The sequence below is a fragment of the Trypanosoma theileri genome, assembly GCF_002087225.1.
Source record: "Trypanosoma theileri isolate Edinburgh chromosome Unknown TM35_Tth_35_V1, whole genome shotgun sequence".
Lineage (NCBI taxonomy): Eukaryota > Euglenozoa > Kinetoplastea > Trypanosomatida > Trypanosomatidae > Trypanosoma > Trypanosoma theileri.
The window spans coordinates 151,134-171,578 of NW_021639877.1; the positions used below are offsets into that span (position 1 = coordinate 151,134).

The window sequence follows — 20,445 nt, forward strand, 5'->3', positions numbered from 1 at the left end:
AACTCAAGCAAAAGAAAAAACAAGGTATGTCCACCATTTCTGTGTGCCGCGCCCTGTTGGTTATGGTTGTCTGCACCCTGGTGTGCCTTCAGCTGCCCGCCGCGCGGCAGCACCCAGTTCAGCAAGGCGTGGGAAAGACACCAGTCCCGAAAGCAGCAGCATTCCCAGGTTTACCAACGGTCCCGGGAGTGCCAACATTCCCAGAAGAGCCAACGCTACCGGGAGTGCCAACGGTACCAGGGGTCCCAACGGCCACTGGAAAACCAGGACTCCCGGACGCTGTATTTGCTATTGCGTTTCCATGGGTGGCGGCCGATGTCCTTTGTCCAGCCGTTGAATTTGGTTATGCAGTTGCTCTACTTCTCCAGGGCACGTTGCTGGACGAGATCGCCGCGGCGAACTTCACTATAGCCATCTCTTGGAATTGCAAACATAACATTTCATGTGATTGCATTTGTCCCTTGTGTTCTTCGTGCGTCTTTTTTAACGTCAGGCTACTGTTTGCAACCATGATATCGTTGCTACTCTTGATCTGTTTTTAGGGACATATATTGAAGGTCTGCAACTTTATTTCTCTTCCCGGGATGGGGTGGTGCTTGTTCTGGTGGATTTTACGGTCCTTTGGCATTTATCGGATGAACCCGCGATGAAGACAGCAGCGGTTGAAGCCGGCATTTCAATCTCGTCACAATCCCCAGAATCATTGCATTCATTTGTTGTGTATGGATGAAATTTTTTTTTCGTTCACTGCATCTATTTGTTGGTCTGATGGAGGCTTCCGTGTCCGGATGTAAATGGCTGAAGTCCGGGGCTTTCTTGCTTTTGAACGAAGGGCCCCTGGCGGTTGGCTGCCCTTTTTTCCTTTCGGCCGGGGGCGAGGAAAGGGAATCGGAGGGAACCGACTGCCCCATGCGGCCAAACCCCCGGGGTGAAATTCGTCGGGCCAACCTTTTCGGGGCGATTTTTTGCCCCACGGGCTCTTCGTTTCGAGCCCCCTCCCGGTGTTCCCGAGTTTCCTTCGAATCCGTTCGTCCTCCTTCCCCTGGGGCGCGGGGGTCCTGCGGCCTCGGGTTTTGGTGGAGGCCCGGTGGGGCTGCCTTTCCGGAAGAGAGGGGCGGCAGCGGGATCCGTCGTTTTCAGGCCAAGATTTTTTTTATTATTGTTGGGGCAATCGGCCTGAACGCGTTCGGGGGTTTCATGGAGGAACCCCTTGAATGTCGAAAGCGTTCCGGTTTTTTTTTTTCCCTTCGACGGCGGGCGGGGACGTCTCGACGTCGGGTTTCGGCAAAGGCATCATTATCCAACCGAGCGGTTTTATGAGGGAGCAATCTTGGTTTTGTATCGTGGCGAAAACTTCGAGGGTGCGATCGGGAGGTGAGGGGCGCATTCTGCCGCCATGGCCGGGGTTTGGAAAGAAGGTTCCCCACGCCGGCAAAACGGCCCCGGAAACCTCGCAGCCACTTCCAACCCCAGAGGCGAAGCGCCCCTTCACATTTCTTTTTGGATTCTAATACCAAAAAGTCTCTGCAAAGTTTTTTTTTTTTTTCGCAGTGGATTTTGGGAAGCGGGCCCTGCGCCATGACGGTGGGGTTCGGGAGGGCCGAAAAACTTTTATTCCCACCAGAATCGAAATCGCCGATGGCCGCGCCGCGGCTTGCAATGCGTTTGTTGCCCCCACTCCAGGGTGGGGCGCCACCTGATTGGCCACAAGAAATTCTTTAGGGAGCGCCACGTCTGACGCCTTATTTCCCCTCCCGGTCGTCGTGATCCTTTTGTGGCCTACCGCGTTTTCAACTTGGAATTATTTCTGACGATTGTTTTTCAAATAACGCTTTCGCCGGAACGGGTCTAGGAAGTTCGCCCGCCGGCCCAGTGGTCTAGTGGCATGATTCTCCCTTAGGGTGGGAGAGGTCCCGGGTTCAATTCCCGGCTGGGCCCATGTTTTCCCCACCCAAATCTTTTACCGCCCCAGAAGAAGAAAAAACGAATCAACCTCCACGGCATCATAACGACCCGAAGGGGTTATTCAAACCAAAAAAGCCGGTTTCCTTTAGAGAATGTGGGGCGCAATACTCATGCAGGAGCGCCGCAGTAGCACATATGGTCAACAAACATGGGTTCAACGGAGCCGATGCGCTCTGGAAGATCAAATTCCCCCATGAGCCACCTCCGCCGGACATCCCGCCAGAACCTCCGCCACCTTCGGCCACAACGTTACCCCGTCCCACTTCGCCTAAAGCAAAACTCCATCCGTTTGCCCGCAGCATGTGTAAACGAACATTTCCGCTTCAAAATGGATTAACGCTTCACCTAAGACACATGCGCAATGCCGCGTGCCCTGTCCCAGAGAGAAAACGTCCGATAACCGACGAACCGATACCAGAGGAATCGGCATTTCCCTGTTACAAATGTGATATGGTAGCGCGCTCTAAAACAGACCTTAAATCCCATATTAGAGCAAAACATCCTGAGAACCCCAAAAAAGACGCACCTCGCACCCAACTCATCCCACAGCCTGCTCCGCTACGATGCGAATTTTGCCGCCGCGACTTCGGCAACACTGGAGCTCTCGCATGCCACAAAAAGTTTAAACATCCACCTGGAACCCCAATTCTGCCAGCAACAATACAGGTAACCTTTCCGCGAAATAAAAAACGCCGGCGGGATTCTTCTCCATCGGAGTGTGAGAAGACAGAAAAAGTTCAATGTGGAGTATTCCAGAAGTTCTACGTCCACTGGAGAAAATTCCATGATGGAAAGGGAAATACAAACAAAAAAACGAATTTCACTACTGCACGATACAAAAAAACAAAAACAAGAACCCCCCAGTATCAGTCTGCCCCTCATGCGGCCGTCGATATATGAGTAAGTCAAGCCTAACTCTACACCGAATGCCACGACACGGGTATCAACCCACTCATGCGCACACCAGCCAACGCGACGAATGCGAAGAAACAGCTCTGCATCTCTTGAGTTGCCCCGCTCTTCATCCACTGCGAGTTCAATTTGCGATAGTTGATGATATACCCCTGAAGAAACTATGTTTTTCTAAGCGGTTAGCACAGTTCCTTATTGCGGTGGAGCGGAACTACGCTATATCCCTCTCTTTTCACCCAAGAAACCCTACACAGCCTACCTCCCCCTGCAAGCCCTCCCCCGCACATTAGAACTGGCAATACCTTCAATTATGGAAGACCTGATGGAATCGTACGAAAAAAATGTCTGTCGCCGGCCGCCCGAGAAGGAACAAAACATATAGGACTTTATTGAGGAGAATTAAATACGCAAAAAGAGAGAGACCTGAGGACGGGCTCTGGGTAGCGAAGGTGTGAGTGGAGTTTTCTCGTAGACTGGTTCTCTTGCGAGGGAACGGTTTTAACACAAATATAGAACAAAATTTTAAACTAAGAAAAACCAAATAACCAAAAACAAAAAATGACAAAAATAACAAAACATATATTATAAAAGCTTGAGGACCCCACAAAAACAATGGGATCTTCTTCTATAACATCACTTGTAAGTCAATAATGAAATTGCCCGAGTTGGTAGGATAACAGTCTTACCATTGGAGTTACAGTCTTAAAGGCGCGAATGGTAATAATAATAATAACAATAAAAAAGCAAATAGGTATTGCAAGAGCATGGTGCCAGAGAAAAAAAAATAGATATTCTTTCAGAATCGCTCTATAGCGAAGGTGGGATTATTCCACAGGGATGGTTGAAGGTCGCTCCGACTGCGCGACACCACCGGAACTCGCACAGAACAAGAACACTACCCCAGGCATCCGAACGGGTCTGGAACTAGGCCTTCGCCCATTGGCGACAACCACAAACAGCCCCTGCAACACAGATTTTCCAAACCCATACCGACAAGTCCCCAACGGGTTTTGGAGGGTTTGCCAGACAAATCGTCGAGAAGAACACCCTAGCCTTACTTCCCCTTTAAGAAAGAAATAAATAACGAAAGAGAAAATACTTATTTTCCGTACCTCTCCTTACATGTTCTATGGCTTTAGTAAATACCTAAACCAAAAACTTTTCCAGATGATGTTTTCTAATACATAACAGAACTAACGAAATTGAAGCGCTGACAAACCCTTTTAACCCGCCTCCCGCTCTCCCCATCGCAAGTTCCACCCCTTCGCTACATCTAATTGTTTGATGTGTTCTCCTCTAGATATTCTGTGTGCTGGATTATGCTCTGAAGATACGTAACTCCAAGTAGCACTTATGCCGTGTGATCGAAGAACTTTTTCTATGGCGCCGACTTCCGCAACTAATACCTCTGAATGTGTGTTCTTTTTTTGCATAATATTCATAACCGTTGTGTTGTCAACGCGTATATCCAAGGGACCTGCCAAATGCATGTTAAACTCTCGTAAAGCCAGATGAACGGCCCGTGCCTCTGCCTGGGAAATCATCTCAGGTGAGCGCCTCCAAGCGCCCCCTGCGGCCAAAACCTCCCCTGAATCCTTAAATAACAACGCCCCCCATCCGTACATAGATGCGTCTGTCACCAGAGTTGCCGTGGAGGGCAAGACGTGTGGTGGATGAACCGGTTAGTTCTTTAACAGTTTTTTAAACCAGTTATCCCCAATGACCTTCGCATTGGATGGTAAATTTGCCTGGTTTTGGGGTTGCAATAAACCTCGATTTAAACTTGATAAGCGTCGACGCACTATCTTTAAGAAGAAGTAATGAGGAAAAGCAGATTCGTTCCTTACGCCCCCTGCATACATCATGCGTGAAACCGTACTCTCCAATTCTTTCACCGTCATCTTTTCCAGCGACGGTGTCCCTCTCAACCTTCTTAATGTCTTTTGGCTTAAAGAAATCGTGTTGTCCTCGTGGTTGAAGTGCACCCCGATGAAATCGTATTCTTTCGTTTGAAACTTCTGCTCTCCTATGGTGGCCCCGCATTTTTTGCATATTATGCAAGACTTGCTCTCCCCAAGCTTTCACCTTACCATATGGACCACTGATTCTGGTGTCATCAATCCAAACTTGTATTTTTAACTTTTTGGGTGCCGCATACTGTGGCATTACCAATTCCGGTTCGCCGGAGAATACTCTTGTAATAGTGTTTAAAATCTCAGGGCTACATTTATAGCCCATGGGAAGGTGAGTGAACTCTACTAGTTCTCCTAATTCCGTGCGGCAACAGAAACTTGCGTGCATGTTAACTGGCAGGGCTACCTAAAAAAAATGATGCCTTTAAATCAAATAATGTTGTAGTTTCGTCGCAAACGACATCCAGGTATCGGGAAATGTGTCCCAGAGGAACATCGGCCTCATAATCATCCTTATCATTCTTTTCTCTTGGCCACGCGATGAATCGCCTTCTGTGTCCGGAAGGTTTTTCCTCCACTACTGTAAAAGGCACTACCCATCCTGTGGTTGGGTGTGATGAAGCTGTACAAATAATACCTGCTTCCTTCATACGCTGTGCATCATAGTTATTAATTCGTAAACTTCATTCATGATCCTTCAACAGTATCATGGGTTTTCCCATAATGCCCCATACTGTATCCCAACGCCTCCTGGCTTTCTCGTTCATTCACTTTCTTATCCATTTAGTGGAAAGTGTTCCTACGTCTATTTGTCGCAACGGTAATCGTTCCTCATCTTCTTGTGTTGCCACTCGAGTTCGATTGGAGCGTTGAAGTATGGTGTGTCATTTAAAAGGGTTGTTAATGCCTTGTTCAGGATGTTGTGGTAATCTCCGGCTGGCTGTTGCCCATTTTTCCAAATTGCTTACATCAGTGATGTCAGGTGTGCTGGCTTGTTTATTGTTGCGGCCCAATGGCCTAGATATCGTACCGTGCTGCGTGAGAGTTCCATGGGGTCGGCATGTTTCCCCAGCTGAGTTAGCAATCGTGGATCGAGATTGTGTTCGACCACTTCTGCCGCGGCGTGGGCCAATGCTCCTCTCTTTATGGAGTGAGCTGTCATTCCGTAGGGGCGAAGAATATTTTCCATCTCTTTTGTGGTTATTGTCATTAAATTTTTCGTCTCCCTCCATCTCTTTCTCGACTGTTTTTACCCGTCGTGCGTCGTCCTCTCCGATGACTGCATACCTCGCTGCCCTGTGGGGGTCGCTCTTGAGGGTTTTTGGTAAAACCCCCAATCCACTATTATGGCATCTGGATCTTGATCGTGCGGTACGAAATTTTGTTTTTGGAGTTGTGTTATTTCTCCCCATCGACTCGCTGTAACTCATGCCAGTCTTAAAGCCACTCTTTTTCTTTCCTTTGTAAGAGCATCGCTTGTCATATCCAATTCCCATCTTCACATTGGACGTGCTTGTTTTAACGGGTCCTGTGCTGCCGTTTTTTGCCAACCCATTAAAAACATTTGAGTGGTCGTTCTCCCTGACGCCATCATGCCGATCAGTGTGCGCGTATATTGAATCGCGCTGGTTTTTACCAATTGCAAACTTACGATAAGTAGCGGAGTATTTTCTTCTGTCGTGTCTAGGTTTTTCTGCACTGTAAACTGTATGAATTTTCGTAGTATGGAACCCCGTTGTTCCCATGTTGTGCGGGTCCACATGCCCTTTTCTATGTGGTTGGCCTCTGATGCCAGCGCCACGATGTACGGATCGTGAGAGCGCGCTGGAATTAACGTAAACTCGTTTTTTGATGTCGTTCCCTGAGGGAGAAGTGACGATTGGAAGATTCCTTGCTGTGGGTGTAGTTGTGTCGCGTGTCCCGGTACATTTCCTGTTATTATGTGTTGCGTTACCGTTTGGACATGTGATCGGAAGAATACCACGGTGTTTTGTGGGCGTGTCCAATCGTGAAAAAGTTCCTTTCGTACATATCCTGCTTGCCCTGGCCTCAGTATTCATTGTTTCCAGGGCCGAATATCGTTTTTTTTTTTTGGCTTAAAAGTTTCTTTTTGTAATTGTACACGGCACGTCGAGCTGTAATGCCCGATGCGACGACATCTGAAACATTTTGTCTTGCTGGGTGGTGGTGCTTAATTTTTCTTCCGCAACTTAAATGCAACTTGTATGAATGGATCACCTTTTCGCAGAGGCTGGGCCATGGTCTCCCTGATGTCGTGTGTCTTCACTCCTGGGAAATCCTTTGCCGTTTATATTGCCTTGAGCTGTGTGTATAACTGTCGTCCCAGGTTGGCCTTCTGTGGGGTCAGTTCTTCGTTGCGCATGTCGTGGGCCCATTGCGCGAAGTTATTCCATGCATCGTTATAAAGCAAACCGGGATTTGATGGAGCAGGAAAAAATTCCCTGTATGCAGTCAAAAATTTGCTGGGTGAAGTCTGCAGCAAATAATTCATTACGCCTGCAAAAGTTCGGATACGCTCTTCAGGTCTTACTTGCTCAATCCAGAATGGTTGGCTTAGTTCCCGTGTTCCCCAGGGAGGCTCCGCGGGGCACTCACCCCCGTATCGGAAACAAACTATTCCGTTCTACATGCCTTATACGTTACATTAGTGTATCGTTTTGGGTGAATCTGAGGTGCGGTACTGTGAATTTCATCAGAACCATTCTGTTGTCCTTGGCGTTGTGATTGTTCGATCGCCACCGCTAGTTGCGACTGTGTTTCCATCATTTGTGTGTCCTTCTGTTGTAATTGCTCCTGCGGTTGGCCAATATGCGCCTGCAATTCCTCTTGATACGCTTTGCCAGCTTCGGCTTCTTGGCACGTCTGTGCCACTTGCTGTTGCATTTGCTGGGGTTGCATGTTTGCGTCCTGTTGGACACGAGAGGTTTGGTCCTGTAACTGGGCACGCATGCCCTCATACTGTTGGTATAATGGTGGCTGTTTCTCCTCCAGCAATGCCCATTCGGCGCTGAAACGTGCTCGTGCTGCTTCAAAAGCCTGCATAAAATCTTGCTTTCCCGGCATGTTAAACCTGAGAATGGAGAGGTGCAAGGTATCCCGGTCCATACAGGTATCCTCTCTCCTTTGAGTACCTTGAATGAATCATGTTCTAAGGTTAACATACCCCTCGACGATATAACTTAAATGGGAGCGTGAGATGGTCGCATTTCAAATGTAAACGCTGTTGGACCGTTGTGGCACACAAACTCTTTCAATACTTGTGTACTTGTCATCCGCTCTCCTGATAAATAAGAGGGAAGAGTCGGCGTCAACATTTTCCTTCCTTGTAAACTTGCTTTTCAGAAACTTACAGTTAGGCAGACTGTAAAGATAAAAGAAGTAGAATTTGGTTTACCAAGACCCCATCCAAAATTGTTGCTCCATATAGTAAGGCTTTGCCATTTTTTTCGCAAGCTTTCAAAAAAGAAAAAAAACAAAGAGAGAAAGATAAAATATTTTTATTAGTTTGCCTCCTCTTTCAATAGAGAACCCCGCTCGGGAGCGGAAAGCGACAGAATAGTTTGCAACACTTTCCCGCCACGCAGAGTGAGAATATCTGTTGTGTTTTGATAATTTTCCCCCTTGAAATTTCCCGTCGCCCCTTGATTTTTCCGGAAGCCCGAGGTGGGAGAGGCAGGGTTTGCCGTGATGAAAGGGCGTTGCCGGGCGTGTCTCTTTTTTTATTGTTGTTTTATTTTATTTTTTTGGCGCGGGGTGGGGTGCAGGGTGCGGGGCTTGGGGCCGGGACGGAAGCCGAATGGTGTTTTGTTATTGGCTTTGCTGGGTTGTCACGGCCGTGTTGCGCCGGCCCAGTGGTCTAGTGGCATGATTCTCCCTTAGGGTGGGAGAGGTCCCGGGTTCAATTCCCGGCTGGGCCCAACTTTTTCTCCAAACCACTTTAACCCTTAGATGCAGTAAATGGGCCAAATTTCTATTGTTTTTTTTTTTATTTCTACCTCTCGTTAGCTTTATTGTTTTCATGTTGTTGTTGTTGTTATTCATATGAATTTCCTTCTTGGAAAAGAAGGAAAGGAACGAGAATCTTTTGTCAACGTGAAATTAAATAAATGAGGGTTATCTTTTTTTTTAAATTTACGCTATTATATTCTTACACCTATAACTCGTTTCTTCTTTGAGGATAACCGAATTGTAAACTACTTTTTTTTTTCCTTTTTCATGCAATACTCCCTAACTATGCTTCATACAGAAGAGGTACAGCTGTGACGGGACCAGAAAAACATAAAATAAAAATAAAAATATACTAAAAAATTAAACGAATAAAATTTTTTTAGTTCTAAGCGAGAAAACACCCTCCGTGGGGCTCGAACCCACGACCACACGGTTAAGAGCCGTGCGCTCTACCGACTGAGCTAGAAGGGCCATAACGTTGATTCCAGCGAACGAAATGAAAATGGAGGTTTGGTAAATTTTTTTTTTTTTTTTTTTTTTTTCTAAAAAAAAGAAACACATTACTTTTATTTTGTGACTTGACCCCTTCTTTTCTTGCGAATCATAAATGGATTTCAATATTTCAATATTTTCCCACAATGGTTATTCCCCCTTATAATTTAACGGAACTGAGGGAATGGAGGTGTGCTGGGAAACCGTTTTAACACTCCTTCCGCTCAGGGCGGAGATGGTTGGGTTTGGTAAGCCTTCAAAAACTTATGTTTGACAGCATTTGAGGGTTAAAAAAAAAAAAAAACATATTCCCGAGACCAAATCCCATATACGGTTCAATTCCTATTAACGCAAGGCTTGGCCATCCTTCGCGCAAGCTTCAAGGAAAAGAGTAACTCATTAGCGTTGTGGATGCTATCCTTTGCTACGAATATTCCCATTTCTTTCCTTCTTTTCCAAGAAGGAAATTCATATGAATAACAACAACAACAACATGAAAACAATAAAGCTAACGAGAGGTAGAAATAAAAAAAAAACAATAGAAATTTGGCCCATTTACTGCATCTAAGGGTTAAAGTGGTTTGGAGAAAAAGTTGGGCCCAGCCGGGAATTGAACCCGGGACCTCTCCCACCCTAAGGGAGAATCATGCCACTAGACCACTGGGCCGGCGCAACACGGCCGTGACAACCCAGCAAAGCCAATAACAAAACACCATTCGGCTTCCGTCCCGGCCCCAAGCCCCGCACCCTGCACCCCACCCCGCGCCAAAAAAATAAAATAAAACAACAATAAAAAAAGAGACACGCCCGGCAACGCCCTTTCATCACGGCAAACCCTGCCTCCCCCACCTCGGGCTTCCGGAAAAATCAAGGGGCGACGGGAAATTTTGAAGCGGGGGCGGCGCGGGGTGGGGCGCGGCTGCTGGCACCCCTTTTTTCCTTTTCTTTTTTGCTTCCCCCTCCCAATGGGGCTCCCGCAGGCGGCGTTGGGCCGGGAAGGCCGCCAACACGTGGGCAGAGCCCTCCACCCCGCCGGTTTTGGAGGAGGCCCTCGTACCTGTTGTGTCTTTTTTTCGGTGCCGGTCCGAGTTGTGGTTTGGGGTGTGGGTCGGGGTCTGTGGTTTCGGGTGGGGTTTCCCTGTCTGCATCACCGGGGTTGCGGCGGCGCGGTTTCCGCGTTCAAGGTTGATGGTTTTTCGTCTGAGTTTGTATGGATGTGTTTTTATTTTCTTTTTTCGAGGTGTTTGCATTTTTTTTTTCTTTGGTTTTTAGCCACTGTTGTACTGATAAGGAATTTTTTCGTTTCTTTTTTTTTAGTTGGGATTGTGTTTGATTTTTTTTCTTTCTCAGCTTGCGAAAAGAATGATCGAGCCTTACGTTTTAGGTAATGCATCTTGTACTGCAGTTTTTTTGACGTTTCAGGGAAAAAATTTATTTCCTTTTATTCCTAAGAGCTAGTTAATTTGTAGGTTTCTGAAAAGTCCACCCTACCCGACCCTCTCCGCCCCGAGCGGGAGACGGACTAAAAAGTGACTTCTCAGCACTTCCATTTCGTAAGTTTTGAATATGTATTAATAGACAACCGTTTTGAATGGAATTTTTTTTTAAATACACGATGGGGTCTACAATTCAGGGTTATAAAACACAGGGTTTTGCTTTTGTTTTCTGTTTTATGGTAGAAGTAAAGCTAAGAACATTCTTTGAGTGTTTAAACTTTTTTTGTTTTTATGTTTTTTTTTTTTTTTTGATTATTGTTTATATTTCAGTTAGGTATTTAGTTAAACCAAGGATAATTCTTTACACAAAATGACGATGAATTTTGGCAACATGACCCTTGGGGGTGCTACGGCAACCTTTGGGGGTCAATCAAATCCCATGTGCAACTATACGAGTCCTCTTGCCAAGAAATTTGTGTACAAAGAGTTGGGTAAGGTTTACTATCCTCTCCGACGTCATGTTTTTCGTCTTAAAGTGAGGACAGCTGCTGAAATTCGTTTTCATGATATTGTTAAGAAGTATATGAAGGATAAAATGAGCTTTAAAAAGGGATGTTATGCTGCCACTATTACAAATACGGTGGAATTGGATCATATGGGAAGTATTATCCCAAAAGATGAATACGAGGTCCGCCGACTTACGAGTTACATGACGAGCAAAAAGATGAGTAATGATTATAAAAAACATATTCAGGAATTATGGACCAGAGTTTTGTTTGTCTGTGAATCCACGAATCTTGTTGGTGTAACCGAAAATGCCATGCATCAGAATTCTCGTCCAGGTACTGATGAAGAGTTTATGGCACTTATTTGGTATTCAACATTTGCTTCCACACTGGGAGCATTTATCATTACTCTTGGTGTCTGGTGGTACAGGTACGGCCAGGCTCCACAATACGCGGAGTTTAAGTAACAAATAGATTATAGGATGTAGTAGCTAGGGTGTAAACGTTTGTAGGGACTTTATCAGTTGGTTTTTTTTTTTTTCTTCGAAGGGGGTTAGTTAGTTAGCAAGATTGAATTCATGGTCTTTCCTTTTTTTTTTTTGACCGTGATATGGATATTTAATCCAATTGTTCGAATATGTCGAATACACTAGAAGGAAAATGTATGATTCTGGTTTTTTCTTTTGCATTGCGTTTATTATTATTATTATTATTGTTATTATTATTATTATTATTATTATTATTTTCTTCTTTTTTTTTCTCTGAAATAGGTATAGAACATTGGAAGTTTTTATGTTTTATTGTCGGCTTGGTATAAACAGCGAATACACCTGTGAATTTCAGTGCTTCTTTTGAAGACACTTGAAATTCATGTGTTCTCCTCTTTGTGGATATTCTAACTTCTGCTCACTGGATGGCCATACGCAGAAATCGGTACCCGTTCTGCCTCTCCACGTAAAGAGTACTTCTCGTGAAGTGTTGCAGACAATTCTCAGGAAAGGGAGGAATGGATAATGACTTAATGTCCTTATTCTTTCTTTATTATCAGGAGAAAAAGAAAAATAATGTGGTAGGAAAATAATTGAAGGATTATCTACACCCCCTCCCCTTCACGATAGTGACACATTATTTTTTCTTTCTTACTTTTTCAGTATGAGTGTTTTTTTTTTTTTTTACTTTTAAAAAGTAAATGGCTCACACAACGAAAATGCCAAGACTATTCTTATGTATCCCAGTTTTTTTTTTTTTTAATATAATGATTTATTGTTATGAGTGAATTGGCCAGTGACGCTCTGTGAGTAAATGCCTGGAAGATCTTTTTCCCCTTCTGTTTTTCTTGCTTCCATATCTAGAGGTTTTTAATATTGCTTCTGGTATTATGATTATGATTATGATTATTATTATTATTATTATTATTATTATTATTATTATTATTTTGTAAGCATAGAATCTCCGCGGGTATCAAAGTTGTATTCTGGTCAAACAAGGATATCTTTTTGTTGGTTGATGGTTCTTTTTGATAATAACGATCGGAACAAATATATATATATATATAGTCTTTCTGAATATGATTTCTCCATTGTTTAATTTGTGTCTGTATTTTTTTCTTTTTACTGAATATGTGGGGATATTTTTTTTTGATGTATTGTTGATCACCTTGTGGGACGCAGAGTTTTTCCTTTTGGTATTTAATGAAATATGATCTCCAAGGAAATGTATATTTCTTTTCAAATAACGGATGAAATGTCATTAGAAGTTAGAAAGTTTAACCGGAATCACTATTATTTATTAAATTTAAATCCGCCATGTTGGCACTTTATGTGTTGCATATGAAATTGCTTTCTTTTTATGAATATTTACTATTCCCTACTCATATATATTGGGTACTTGCCCAAGGTTTCTTTATTTTTTTTTCCGCTTTTGTATTTTTTTTTATTGCAGTAAAGCTAAAAAAAAAAACTGTAGAAATAGTTACTGACAAAATCCCCGAGAAAAAAAACTGTGTAAACATGATGAGATACATATTTATGCTTTACAAAGGTAACGAGGGGAACGGGACGTTCTACAGATATTTTTAAGGTATGCAAATAACGCGTTGATATTATTCTCATTACCATAATCAATAATAATACTAAAAAGAATGGTATCGTTAATGTAAATCATGTATACGTTTACTATTTGAGTATATTGAATGATTGTTCTCGGTGTTTTATTTTTTTTATTGACCTTTTTTCTTTCTTCATCTTTTTCTTCTTGTCTATTTTTTTTTTTTCTGAGATTCTGAGAGGTATACTGCAAACTGAATGGAATTTGGTTGTGCTGTTTTTTGTCTAATAAAGAACTATTTTTTTTTTTTTTTTTTATGGGGGATTTTTTCTTTATTATTCGTATATATTTATGTGTTTTTTTTCCTTTTGCCGGGAAGGGGTGTAAATATAAATTTTGTTGATTATCTATTTTCCAGGCCTTTAAAATGTCAAACTTTTTATTTTTATTTTTACCAAATATATATTTGTGTTATTGGGATCGGTAATGTCAGTTGGATTGGTAGGGGTCTTGTCCACGCCTTTTTTTTTCTTATATTGAACCGAAATCTTTTTTTTTTTTTTGGTATTGTTCATCTTTTTCTTTCTGTGTGGGTTCATATTTATACTTTTCTTTCTTTTCCCCTCATTATTCTTGTTCTTTGGGTGTTTGTGTGGGTGATGTTTATTAGGGAAAAGAAAGGTTCATATTGATAGGCAGTTCTAAGTTTATTTGATTTGAAAATGGGGGCTGGAGATCCGCGTGACATTGCCATTGGTGCTGCTCTGCAGTGTGCCGAAGCGTTTACGCTTGGGATGCCATTTGAAGTCTGGAAGACTCAGCAAATCTCTGGACTTGCCAAGGGAGCGTGGTTGAGTGCTACAGAGGAATTTAAGACTTTGGTACGAGGTGGTTTGCGTCGATTCTATGATGGAACTGGAGCCAAAATGATAGAGGCCGGGTTAAAAGGATCTATTCTCCTTTTCGGTACCAATTTAACGCTAGAATTGGAACCTATGGTTGGTATTAATCCACAAAGTGCATTGGGTGGTATGTTGGCTGGATTCTGTGGTGGTGTTGCGCAAACAACGGTTATGTCACCAATGACGTATGTTGTGACGTATAAGAATCGTCATCCGGAACACCGTTCAGTGAGCCTTTTCACATTACTAAGGGAGGCTGGCTTTCGAAAAGCCTATGGTTCTGCACCTGCTATGGCAGGTCGACAGGGTACTAACTGGGCATTACGATGGTTCTTTGCAGTTGCTTTCACAAACCAATACAAGAAATTTGTGGGACGGCAAAAGTTGACCGCTCCAGAAGAGATACTTTGTGGAATTGTTGGTGGTATGTTGGGATGCGTAAACCAGCCTTTTGAAGTTGTTCGAGTTCTACAACAAGCTCGAGTTGCAATGGGAGATAAAACTGCAAACACACGCAATTGCGCAGCTTTCGTCTACAAGACATATGGATTACGCGGTTTCTATGCGGGGTTAATACCAAGAATGGGACTCTCTGCCTGGCAAACAATGTTCATGGTAACATTTGCTGGTATGATCAAGGAGCGTCTTAAGGCAGTCGGTTCCGTTACCGCACCATCAAAAATTTAAATAGAAAAAATTAATTGATTTCAACTTGGTACAATAAATGATATCTCCGATAAAAGAAAGAGATAAAAAAATGATCTGTGAAACCACCCCGGGAACAGAATAACTGAATAGGGTGAGGAAGGAAGAACTAGACTAGGTGAGAAATACGTGAAAATTATGAATAAAAGATTATTTTTCTTTACTCCCCTCTTATCATTATTCCCCTTCAAATTTACTATCAAGGATCCCTATTTATTTATTTATTTATTTATTTATTTATTTATTTTTGTTTTTGTTAAGCTACCAGAGTAAATGTATTTACTCATCAAAAAAAAAAAAAAAAAGAAAATAGCAAAGAATGTGTCATGAATCAGCTCTGAAAAGGATCGAAAGATACATGAATGTGGTGATTCTCAATTGTTGCATTCTGATACTCTTGGTGTGGAAAAGAAAGAAAAAAGTGAGAAATAGACGGAAGAAACGTATTGTTTTCCTCAAAGAAAAAAAAAAAAAAGAAACTCTGCTTTCATTTTTTTTTTTTTTTTAACATTTCTTTTTTATCACATGGTTCGTACACCTATTATATTTGTTTGTCAGTTTCCTGTTTTTGCATTAGTTTTCCATTCTTTCTTTTATTATTATTATTATTATTATGATTGTAGAAGTGTCGCGAGGATAGGAGGGAAGGGGAAGGGGAATGGGACCAAGTGAAATTGACCCATTAACATCTCTTCATGGGCCGGGTGCGACGCCACGGGATGTCGTCCGTTCTTCTTCCACTTTTTTTTTGTGGGAACAAATGTACGGAGTGGCAAAGGTGTCTCCAATACCTAGTCGGATTCTATTATATCACATGCAGCATGAACAAAATCAAAAGAAGATGGATAGACCAATTATAGAACAACACAAAAATCGTTTGTGGACGAATAGCTCTTCTGAAGAGAGTAGAAAAAACGATTTTCTTGCTGAAACATCATTAACCACAGAACCAACTAGAGTCTATATTAGTAGTGAGGGCTGTCAGCCTTTTTCTCGGCACACTGAACGATCACCACAAGCGCATAAAAAACATAATGCAGGAAGAAGTGACTCATTCATTTTTGAGAACGTTTACAGAAAATTGAAACACACACCCGAGTCAAAGAAAGATGTTTCTTGCACAGATGAAATCAATCCAACAAAAAATTCCTGTAATGATAACTATACTCTCCAGGTTAACAGTACTGTATTTTCACCACCACCACCACCACCATTAGATTTCTCAGTACCTTCTTCTGCGTTCCCAAGCGCGGAGGTTAATCGCTCTCCAAGGGATGGCGATGAACTTTTCTCAGGATCTTCATATCGTATACTGGCTGAAGATTTAACATTTGTTTTTTCCTCAGAACGTGATAAGTGGATGGACACGAGAAACCAACTTAATGAGGAAGTAGAGGACACTGCAGATGAAAACGGAATATGTAGTGAACCGAGTGTGGTTCTGAATCCAGGAGCGAATGATGAAGGAAGAGGTTTTGCTTTTGTTCATCACAATGGAAGTGGAAGTAGCAGTGGTAGTAAAACCCACTACCCTGTGCCAGACCCAACCCGGTTGACGGGTGCCCCAGTCTCTCAGCAGCTACACTGGGATATTTCAGTGGAGGCTCAACGTCTGACTGATAATGAAGAAGTTTGTAGTGATATTGTTGGGGTTGAAAGCGTAGGAATGGATAAACGTCCAGAGAATTTGCGAGGAAGAGGAAGTGAACACGAAGGAGAAAATCTAACCAAAGAAGATTTCTCTGTTTTTTCAGACAGCCGACGCGATTATTTTCCGGCGAATGAATCGCCTTCCTCTGAGTTTCCAAAGGGCAGCTCGTTTTCTGTATCTCCGTTACGACCCCGTCAGATGTTCTGCAGTGAAACACCTCCAAGACGGAGCATTGATGAGTCTGAAGAGAAAGTACTGCCTCCACCGCAGTCGTCCACAGCTGAGGAAGCACCGAAGGGGAGAGTGCGGCGATACAACCCCCCCTCCTTTTCTTGTACAGGACCTCGTGAAGTTGTGGGTGAATTGTCAGGTATGTACGGGCAGTTACATTCTGCTGGGGTCAAGAAGGATACCATGTCTTCAGGTATGTTAGGTTCTCAAACGACAGGATTTGTGCTAAAAAATACTTCAGATATTTCCCTTCATCAACACGGCCTCCACCCGTCATCAGTGTCAAACTCTCATCCACCAGCACCACCACAACCACCACCTGAAGCAGCAGATCCAATATCAGAAGAGCTTCTCATCTCACCACGACCATCAAAACCATCACGATTGTCACAACTATCACAATCATCACAAGTACAACCTCCACCTGAACCGGCAAAGCTACTATTAGAAGAGGCTCTTTTTTCACCACAGGGTTCAGTGTCTATTTCAAAAAGCCCTGAAGCAGATATTGATAATGAACTGCAATTATCGAAAAAAAGTACTCCCACTATCAAAGAAGATGACTCTAGTGTGATCAGGAAGTCAGTTAGCACATCGCTTGGAGCAGTGAATGCTAACCAGCCTAATTGCCCAGAGCAGCAAAAGGAACCGAAGTCTATGGTAGAGACGGGAGAAGCTGTGCTATCTGTATCGCCATCTCCATCATACAAGAACTATGAATGGGCTACAAAGGCTCAAGAAGAACTTGAGCAACAGCGGAAACGACGTGTTGCTCGCACACCATCAGCTAACTCTCTTTCACCACCACCACTACCGCCACCCCCTCTTAAAGTTAGTGATTTCGAGCAACCACAGCCTCCCAAAGGACGTTCAGCTGTGCAGAAGAGTTTAATTAAAGGAAGAGGTGAAAACACGAAAGTCACCGGTGCGACGGCCACAGAAGAAAAACAACAAGAGTCACATGTATTATTAGAAAATATTTTGACCTCAGAAAACGAGTCATCCACTCGTGAAACTAAACGGTCTTGCATACAAAGTATCACGCCCGTTAAGAACACTGTGGAAGGAAAACGTGGGAGGACTATGGCGGCAGAGGCCACATCAGCAGCAAAACGAACACGACGTGGAACGGTTTCACCCTCCACCGTTGTAGAGTTTCCCCTTCCACGAGATGTGGGCGTTAATGGGACTGGGAAAGAAAAGAGGGGGAAAGGAGGAAATAGGAAAGGAAGAAAGTGATGGGATTCTAGTGTTAATGAAAAATAGAAAAAAGGACAAGGAAGGATAAAATACAAGAGAGTATTCTTCTGTTCAATAATATACCCTTCTTATTTACGTTGTAATGCTTTTTTTTCATTCTCTGTTTTGAATTATACAATGGGGTGGTAAATTTAGAGATACCAGTGGAGGAGGAAAAGGCAAAAAGAGTCTGCCGTTTGAGGATCGATGACAGGTCTTCCACCTCTATCAGCGGAGGAAAAGGTTGCCCGGGAGCGGCGACTGCAGGCAGAGCATATGCGGTATGTGAATAGTATTGCAACAAGACGTTCATTACCACGTTTACAGTCAACAATTGCCGGAGCTGGTGGAAAAACCAACGAACACATCCGTCTTGCAGAAGAGCGGGAAACAGAGCGACGACAGCGCCACCAATTTGAGGCTGACCGCCTATTAGAAAAGACGGAGCGGGAAAAGGCGCATCAGAACAAGGTGAACGCGCTCAACGCCAGACAACAAAAAAAGAGGACTAAAGCAGCCAAAAAAAAGGCGAAACGATCCAGAATTCGGTTGGAGGAAGGACGAGTAAGCGGTTCCTCAGAGGATGAGGAGACTGACACGTGTGATGAAAGTGAAGAAAAACAGTGAGGGGGTTGAACGGGGATGAATGTCACATTCTTCAAGGTTCTTGTTGTTAGTGCTGTTCTTCTGATGAGAGAAAAAAAAAGTCTAATTTCGTCTTAGACGTTTGTTATTGTGAATAAAACAATAGTAAAACCGCTGAACTTTAATACTGTTTTTATTTTCTTTTGCATTTTCTCTTTTTTTTCATTCTTTTAGTTTCTTTTTGTCGTTACTACTTGTTATATGGTTTTATTAGATTCTTCTTGTAAAGGTAGTTCTGGTGGTAGTGTTGGTGACGTATTTGAGTCTGTGTAAGGGCTTATTGACTACCTTTGACGCATGAACATTTTTCTTGGTGTTTTCTCTTCTTTTGCCCAATATGTGAGGCAAGGACTCCCCCAAAAGATTAAAAAAAAAAAATGAATTCTCATATCAGCCCTAGTTTGAGTAGTCCATCCCGTGCTATTCAGGCCTTGCTACTTCTGAAGTTGTTATTTCTGAGAATAACAGTACATCCACATGACCATTTATACCACTCTATTCTTACGGTTAGGCTGATTCTGATGAAAGGGGTCACACAGCTGTTTCTTTGGGTTTAGATGTCAATAAGTCATCTTGTTATGGTAGTAGTGTTTCATCAGATTCGGAACGTAACGAATAAAACGTTATGAATACATCAACTTCCCATCCAACCTTCTCCTACTCAAGTGACTGTTTTACATCCACTCCGCACAAATTCAGTAAAGTAAAAACAGGAAATTTTTTTTTTTTCCTGTGAAGTCACTCTTGCGTTTCATTGCGTGGCGTTGGGTTGTACGATATGAAGTTGAAATAGAGTCTGGGATTCCCACTTGTGGAGAGTACATCAGTGACGTTGCCAGTACGTCTGTATGAAGTAATAGAGATAGAGTGATATAGGGACGACTTTTTCATACTTCTAGATCTGATTTTTGGTGTTTTTATTTGTTGGGTTTTCTCGCTTTTAACTTGCTTTAGCATGTCTTGCACAGCTTCATGTAGGCGGTGTATTTTTCCGAAAAGAAGTAATGAGTGAACTGAAAAGCCGTCATTGCCATTTCTAATTATATGTTACATTTCATGCGTTAGTGCATATCTGGTTCTTGTATGAAATGCTTTCGTGTGTCGTTTTTCTCTTGATAATAAATATTGGAGCGATCATTTCTTCAGTCGTCTGGAATTATTTTCCCTCCAAGATGCGGGATGGGGTAAACTAGTCACAGTGACACCGTGTGAAGTTTTTCTAGAAGCTTGTGAGAAGAATGTACACCTACTAATGATCTATTTTTTTTTGCTGGGTTGGGGTGTGTTGTTTCATGTTTTCCAACCACTTCTTCGTTGCGGTATTTAGGGCGAAGAGTGACTGACTAAACGCTTGGGAAGGGTTTGAGTTTTGAGTTTTTTTTTTTCTTTTATCGTCCAACCCACACGCTCCCTATTTTTCTTAGGGCGGATAGACCTGAGAAGAAAGTGGGAGTCTGGTATCTTCTACTTCGTGAGTCTTAATGGGTGTTTATTCTCTTGTAGCTTATAACATATGATTCTTTGTTAATTCGAATTATTGGGGATATTGGTTGTTTGAAAGAATTCCTTATACACAATGTAAAAGTTATTTTTCCCGCCATATTTACTATCCTTTGATGTATGGCGAGATTTAGAGAGTGTTGGTAGTCATATTTTTACTCTGTGCATATATCGTGTGTAGACCGTGTGTTGTGGTGGAAGATAATCACAGTATTATAACTGCAAAGGATGTGTTTCTCGGTCTGTGATTGCTGTTCTGAGTCTGGAATCTTATGCGTCCACCACATTGTGGTGACATTAAGTACTCTGTGAGACATTGACGAAGGTGATTCT

General features: G+C 42.9%; 11 protein-coding genes across 11 annotated transcripts; 4 read left to right on the forward strand and 7 right to left on the reverse strand.

Annotated features, from left to right (window-relative positions):
- Positions 1-611: 611 nt before the first annotated feature.
- On the reverse strand, positions 612-911 carry TM35_000351590 (uncharacterized protein; the record flags this gene model as incomplete). The annotated part of the gene is made up of 1 exon (XM_029029212.1): positions 612-911. One exon carries the CDS (start codon positions 909-911, stop codon positions 612-614), a length of 300 nt encoding a protein of 99 aa, XP_028879481.1.
- A 225-nt stretch (positions 912-1,136) lies between these two features.
- On the reverse strand, positions 1,137-1,580 carry TM35_000351600 (uncharacterized protein; the record flags this gene model as incomplete). Its single annotated transcript, XM_029029213.1, has 1 exon — positions 1,137-1,580. The coding sequence occupies one exon, from the start codon at positions 1,578-1,580 to the stop codon at positions 1,137-1,139; it is 444 nt and encodes a 147-aa protein (XP_028879482.1).
- A 2,520-nt stretch (positions 1,581-4,100) lies between these two features.
- On the reverse strand, positions 4,101-4,502 carry TM35_000351610 (uncharacterized protein; the record flags this gene model as incomplete). The annotated part of the gene is made up of 1 exon (XM_029029214.1): positions 4,101-4,502. The coding sequence occupies one exon, from the start codon at positions 4,500-4,502 to the stop codon at positions 4,101-4,103; it is 402 nt and encodes a 133-aa protein (XP_028879483.1).
- An 85-nt stretch (positions 4,503-4,587) lies between these two features.
- Positions 4,588-5,178, reverse strand: TM35_000351620 (putative target of rapamycin (TOR) kinase 1; the record flags this gene model as incomplete). Its single annotated transcript, XM_029029215.1, has 1 exon — positions 4,588-5,178. The coding sequence occupies one exon, from the start codon at positions 5,176-5,178 to the stop codon at positions 4,588-4,590; it is 591 nt and encodes a 196-aa protein (XP_028879484.1).
- Positions 5,179-5,674: 496 nt separating this feature from the next.
- TM35_000351630 (uncharacterized protein) lies at positions 5,675-6,850 on the reverse strand (the record flags this gene model as incomplete). Its single annotated transcript, XM_029029216.1, has 1 exon — positions 5,675-6,850. One exon carries the CDS (start codon positions 6,848-6,850, stop codon positions 5,675-5,677), a length of 1,176 nt encoding a protein of 391 aa, XP_028879485.1.
- A 574-nt stretch (positions 6,851-7,424) lies between these two features.
- On the reverse strand, positions 7,425-7,916 carry TM35_000351640 (uncharacterized protein; the record flags this gene model as incomplete). The annotated part of the gene is made up of 1 exon (XM_029029217.1): positions 7,425-7,916. The coding sequence occupies one exon, from the start codon at positions 7,914-7,916 to the stop codon at positions 7,425-7,427; it is 492 nt and encodes a 163-aa protein (XP_028879486.1).
- Positions 7,917-10,075: 2,159 nt separating this feature from the next.
- Positions 10,076-10,501, reverse strand: TM35_000351650 (uncharacterized protein; the record flags this gene model as incomplete). The annotated part of the gene is made up of 1 exon (XM_029029218.1): positions 10,076-10,501. The coding sequence occupies one exon, from the start codon at positions 10,499-10,501 to the stop codon at positions 10,076-10,078; it is 426 nt and encodes a 141-aa protein (XP_028879487.1).
- A 556-nt stretch (positions 10,502-11,057) lies between these two features.
- Positions 11,058-11,660, forward strand: TM35_000351660 (uncharacterized protein; the record flags this gene model as incomplete). The annotated part of the gene is made up of 1 exon (XM_029029219.1): positions 11,058-11,660. The coding sequence occupies one exon, from the start codon at positions 11,058-11,060 to the stop codon at positions 11,658-11,660; it is 603 nt and encodes a 200-aa protein (XP_028879488.1).
- Positions 11,661-13,961: 2,301 nt separating this feature from the next.
- TM35_000351670 (putative mitochondrial carrier protein) lies at positions 13,962-14,828 on the forward strand (the record flags this gene model as incomplete). Its single annotated transcript, XM_029029220.1, has 1 exon — positions 13,962-14,828. The coding sequence occupies one exon, from the start codon at positions 13,962-13,964 to the stop codon at positions 14,826-14,828; it is 867 nt and encodes a 288-aa protein (XP_028879489.1).
- A 676-nt stretch (positions 14,829-15,504) lies between these two features.
- On the forward strand, positions 15,505-17,967 carry TM35_000351680 (uncharacterized protein; the record flags this gene model as incomplete). The annotated part of the gene is made up of 1 exon (XM_029029221.1): positions 15,505-17,967. One exon carries the CDS (start codon positions 15,505-15,507, stop codon positions 17,965-17,967), a length of 2,463 nt encoding a protein of 820 aa, XP_028879490.1.
- Positions 17,968-18,174: 207 nt separating this feature from the next.
- Positions 18,175-18,594, forward strand: TM35_000351690 (uncharacterized protein; the record flags this gene model as incomplete). The annotated part of the gene is made up of 1 exon (XM_029029222.1): positions 18,175-18,594. One exon carries the CDS (start codon positions 18,175-18,177, stop codon positions 18,592-18,594), a length of 420 nt encoding a protein of 139 aa, XP_028879491.1.
- Positions 18,595-20,445: the final 1,851 nt, after the last annotated feature.